This window comes from Chenopodium quinoa, unplaced genomic scaffold (genome assembly GCF_001683475.1).
Source record: "Chenopodium quinoa cultivar QQ74 unplaced genomic scaffold, ASM168347v1, whole genome shotgun sequence".
NCBI classification, from domain to species: domain Eukaryota; kingdom Viridiplantae; phylum Streptophyta; class Magnoliopsida; order Caryophyllales; family Amaranthaceae; genus Chenopodium; species Chenopodium quinoa.
This window is the reverse complement of record NW_018745395.1, coordinates 261,464-265,824: the sequence shown is the minus strand read 5'-3', so window position 1 is coordinate 265,824 and position 4,361 is coordinate 261,464. Positions and strand designations below refer to the sequence as shown.

The following is a 4,361-nucleotide window of genomic DNA, read 5'->3' as shown; positions in this document are numbered from 1 at the left end:
ACGGGATCCCGAAACCACCAGCCACCCCGACCTAATTCATGATGAGCCCACCAACTTCCTGGCAAGATGCCTACGGTTAAAAAGCACCGACATGTCAAGATCCAAATTCGAATTGGTTCCTGGTCCTGGTCAGAGACCACTGTGTTCGCGTCGGCGGTCCAACAAAGAGGCAAAGTAGTGGTCTTTGTCTTTCCATTACGAAAGAAACGCTTCGCCCGCTCCCTCCCCGTGTCCACTAGCGCTCTTGTCCAGAGCGAAGAGAAGGCGAAAAAGCGCCGTCGAAGCAGCATGAGCAGGCTTCTTTTGCTACGCAACAATAGAGCAGGATAGCATTTGGCGCCCACATGTTTGAATTTAAGGGTAAAGAGCTCGCTTGTTATACGGGATCCGACGCATCCAGCAGAGCAAAGCAGCGTTCCATTCTTTTCGGCGACATCCTTCCGCATTGGCGGCGAGTGGAGTGCCACAATCCCATTCATCATTTTTGATCTACATAAGCCAAAGCCCATAGCACTGGCGACGTCTCCGGCATAAATGCAAGGAGGATGTATAGCTGATATAAGATCTTGTGGAACAGGATTTGATTCTGCAAGCGGTTCGGTACGAACGAAGAAATTTCCAACAAAAGGATCGGAACTCGCTGATAGGAAAGGAAAGAAAAAGAAAGCAATGCCAAGAGCTCCGTCAATCCGCTGTTCATTGATAGACGAAGCTCTCTCTTTATCATCTCGTGCCAGATGCAACAAAGGATGAGTCCTTTTTCCTTCTCGCGAACCACGAGAGCGCCTAGCGCCCAGAAGAGCAAAGCTCATTTTCCTTTCAGGGTAAAGCGGTGCGTCAAAAATAACTGGCCCGTCAAAAGTCCGGTTCCTTCGCGAACAAAGTTCAGAATCAACAAGAGTTCGTAGAACGAAGAGAGTGTACAACTGGGGTTCGTGAAGAACTCTACTTTTTTGTTCGTAACGAGGAAGAGATAGAATGGAGTTCTTCACGAAGTTTAAGACAAAGGAAAAAAGAAGACTTTCTCTACGGCCTCCTCGTTTTGAGACATTATGGCTTTGGGATCGACCCCGGTAACAAAGAAGGAATCCATAAAAACTTGGGATCCGACACCATAATAAAATACTACCTTCATGATTAGACCATGTCCCTGAGATTTGATAAAAGAAAGGTGCATTAGCGGTTAATACGTTGTAATTGGATAAGTTATTAGGAATATGACAGAACAAAAGACCAAGGAAAGAAAGAAGAATACACCAAAATGCAGGTGCTGCACCAAACGCTGGTGGTTGTTTCTTGTTGTAAGTGAATGCAATGAAAAGACCCGGAAATAACGAATAATGAAACAATTCATATATTGACATTTCGTGCTCATTAAAAAATTTCTGTTATTCCCATCATCCGGTAACCACAGGATGATCCACAAGAAAGGCGGCAGGATTCGAACCTATGGCCGGCCCACCCCTGACCTGCTGGGTTGGGTGGCCGGGTTAGCACCCCTCGTCGCCTCTGTACTCGAAACAGATGCGCTTCGCTACCCAGCGCGTAACCTTGTCTCCTCACTATAAGAGAGTAGCTGCCAAAACAAGCTCTCTAAGGCTAAGGTCGCACCTCAGATGCGAAGTCAACAAGGGAATCGCTTGAGAACTAACGGCATACCTGAAGTTAGCTTGTGTGCGCATAGCCTTATCTTATCTTTTAAGACTTCCTTTAGGAGGCTAGAAAGTGTTTGTTTTGAGGGCAGCTAAGCCTACTTCTCATGCCCCCACTCATTGATTAGCCGATACGAGAGATGGAGTTAAGCTACATCAGCTATAGAATCGAACAATGGACCGGAAAGCAACCAAGATCGGAAAGAAGAGCTGGCAACGTTTTTCCTTCTTCAGAACAAGCAAACTAGCTAATCCTATTATAGCCCCTGAGGTTATAGATAGTTTGTTTAGTGTGGTTCTATAAAGAGATTCTTATTAGTTAGTAGAAAGCCATTCCCTGGGAGTTCCACCAGCGGCCTGAAGGCCTTCCCCCTGGCTCCCGCTTGTGCTTCTAAGACCTAGACTAAGAAGTAAAAGTAGACTTACTTCTTAGCTTCAGGCACTTCCAAGTCACCTAGAGCAGGCCTTAATGACTTACCGACCGAAGGCATTGGTACGTACTGACTTGACTGCGCTTGGATTCTCGAACTCTAAGAGCGGATTGAAGGAAGACATCCGATTCGATGGCATCTGTCCGCTTTCAACCCTTTGCTCCTTCTTCTAACTTATACAGCTTTCTGTAATTCCATCTAATTGGCCTATCGGTGATATAGACTCTTCCTGACGAGTTGCCTACCAGGTAGCTGCCTATAGCTTTTACCTAGTTCATTTCCTGGTAAGGGGATCTACTACTTATCTAAATAGAAAGATAGGGCCAAAGTCAAGTGATTCAACTCAAGCACGAACCGCTACCTCCTCTTCTCCGAGTTCAGCAGAAAAAAAGGAAAACTCGTTAGCTCATAACAGCGCATTCGTTCACTCAAACGGCGCATTTGTGAGCTCCAAGTCCAAGAGCCTATCCGGTATGAGAAGTTAAGGGTTAATTTCTCTTCTTTAGCGAGAGTCGAAAGGTCGTGAGCCAGTGGCTATGGGGAAGGAAGGGTCTAAGTAAGGAGCTATTGATAGTGACGAACTTTCACGTGGTGAATTGGGCTTTGGCTAGGAAGTGGACAAAGCGTCTCTTGCAAAAAAGGGTGGTTAGATAAGTAGGTAAAAAAGAGTAGCAGTCCCTCTTTTTTGACTCTCTTGAGTAAGCAAGTAAACTACCTTCGACTAGAGATTAGCTTGGTAGTTCAGAGTCACCGAAGAGAGGAGAGGTTGAGAAGAAGACAATGAATGGAATGGTCCGGCAGTCGTTCTAGAAGATCTACTTAGTCTTAGTTCAGCTAGTCCAATAATTAGATCACCGCGAGCGAAGCTGCTCTAGGTGGGAAGTGGAGAAGTTCAAGAGAAATTCATTCTTTTCAGGTCAGAATCTGATTGATTTTGCCCTCCCTCAAGTGGTATACCCTTGGTTAACAACCGACATGTGAGATTGTATTTTAGAGATTGTCTCGGGGAAGAAAGGAACTGAGAGAACAGAAGAACTTGATCTTAAACTTATTTACATATGCTATTTTAATATCAGCTTTTTACTTTGGGGGTTGGTTTCAGGAAATGAGAGCATTGACATTCAATCTGGCATATTCGCTTACGAAATTGAGTTCTTAGGTCTCAAAGCCTGATTGAAGCGTTGTAACATCCACTGACTAAAAGAACGACATAGATCAAATCTTCCTTTTCGTTCTACTTAGGTGGAGCAATCTTAACTCACGACAGAATATAAAAGAAGACCACAGGCCTGTGTAGACACCTGAACGAACTCATATGGACACTCTTCAGCCCGAGGACAATCTTTCAAATACACAAAAATGGACCTTTTTTTATTTTCTTTGCTGATTCCTCTCAATGAAATTTTCCATGTTGCACTAAGTTACTTACGGATGTATGCATGCGGTCCGGGAACACTTTGGGGTGAACACCCATCCAAACAAGTAGAGTCAATAGTTCAGCATTTAGGCCATAACATCTAGCAAAAAAAATCTTTAACCCAACAAGTGCTCTCCGAACCAAGCTAGATAGTTTCCTATCACTAGGCTCACCAACCAACCTGGACTTTGATTCTTATTATTCCTACCGGATATCAAAACCATAAGGATTGTTTCCAGCCATGAGTTCCCATATGACATAAGCGCTCTTGGGTGGGGTGGGCCATTCCATCCAATTTTGGAGAAGGGGCCCAATCTCGTATTTGATGGTCGGCGGGGCGATAGGCTTCGCTTCTACGACTGCCTTCCCGGCCGTTGCAAAGACTGAGCGAGAACGGTAAAGAGCGATGTCGTTGCGCGGGGATGCGATTCGCCAAGCTAAAGCTGCCCGGCCCTACCGGATTAGGAATGCGAAGGCCTTTCCTTCGAAAGTTTTTTGAATTTTTTTTTGTAGTGACTTCGAATCAAAAGGCCTCCCCCTTTTTCTCATTTTGTTTGAAGCGGGCCAAATAAAGAATGAAATGAAGAAATAGGAGAAGGTACTATAAAATTTTTTTGGTTTAAGGGCTGCTCGCTCTACCGAAATACCAAAGGCTTTCGAGGCTTACACCTCTTACACGACCTAAAAAAGCTTTCAGTAGCGCCCTTACTCTATCAAGTAAGCAAATAGGAATTACCTTAAAATCTAAGCTTTTTGAAGTCCCAGTAGTTGTAGCTGTGGGTAGGGCTTTCGTTCTTATCGCTCCGGGTTCCGATCTATATGACCTCCGGACGGTACAAAGTAAACTTATTCCGTAGAGGC

General features: G+C 44.8%; 1 protein-coding gene across 1 annotated transcript; it reads left to right on the top strand.

Moving 5' to 3' along the window:
• The first annotated feature begins 435 nt into the window (after positions 1–435).
• LOC110713012 lies at positions 436–827 on the top strand. Its single transcript, XM_021891473.1, has one exon. It carries the CDS (start codon positions 535–537, stop codon positions 751–753), a length of 219 nt encoding a protein of 72 aa, XP_021747165.1. The 5' UTR covers positions 436–534; the 3' UTR covers positions 754–827.
• The last annotated feature ends 3,534 nt before the right edge of the window (positions 828–4,361 follow it).

Bases quoted from the DNA above. Each gene is read 5' to 3' on its own strand.
- LOC110713012 (XM_021891473.1), top strand. From the start codon at position 535: ATGCAAGGAGGATGTATAGCTGATATAAGATCTTGTGGAACAGGATTT.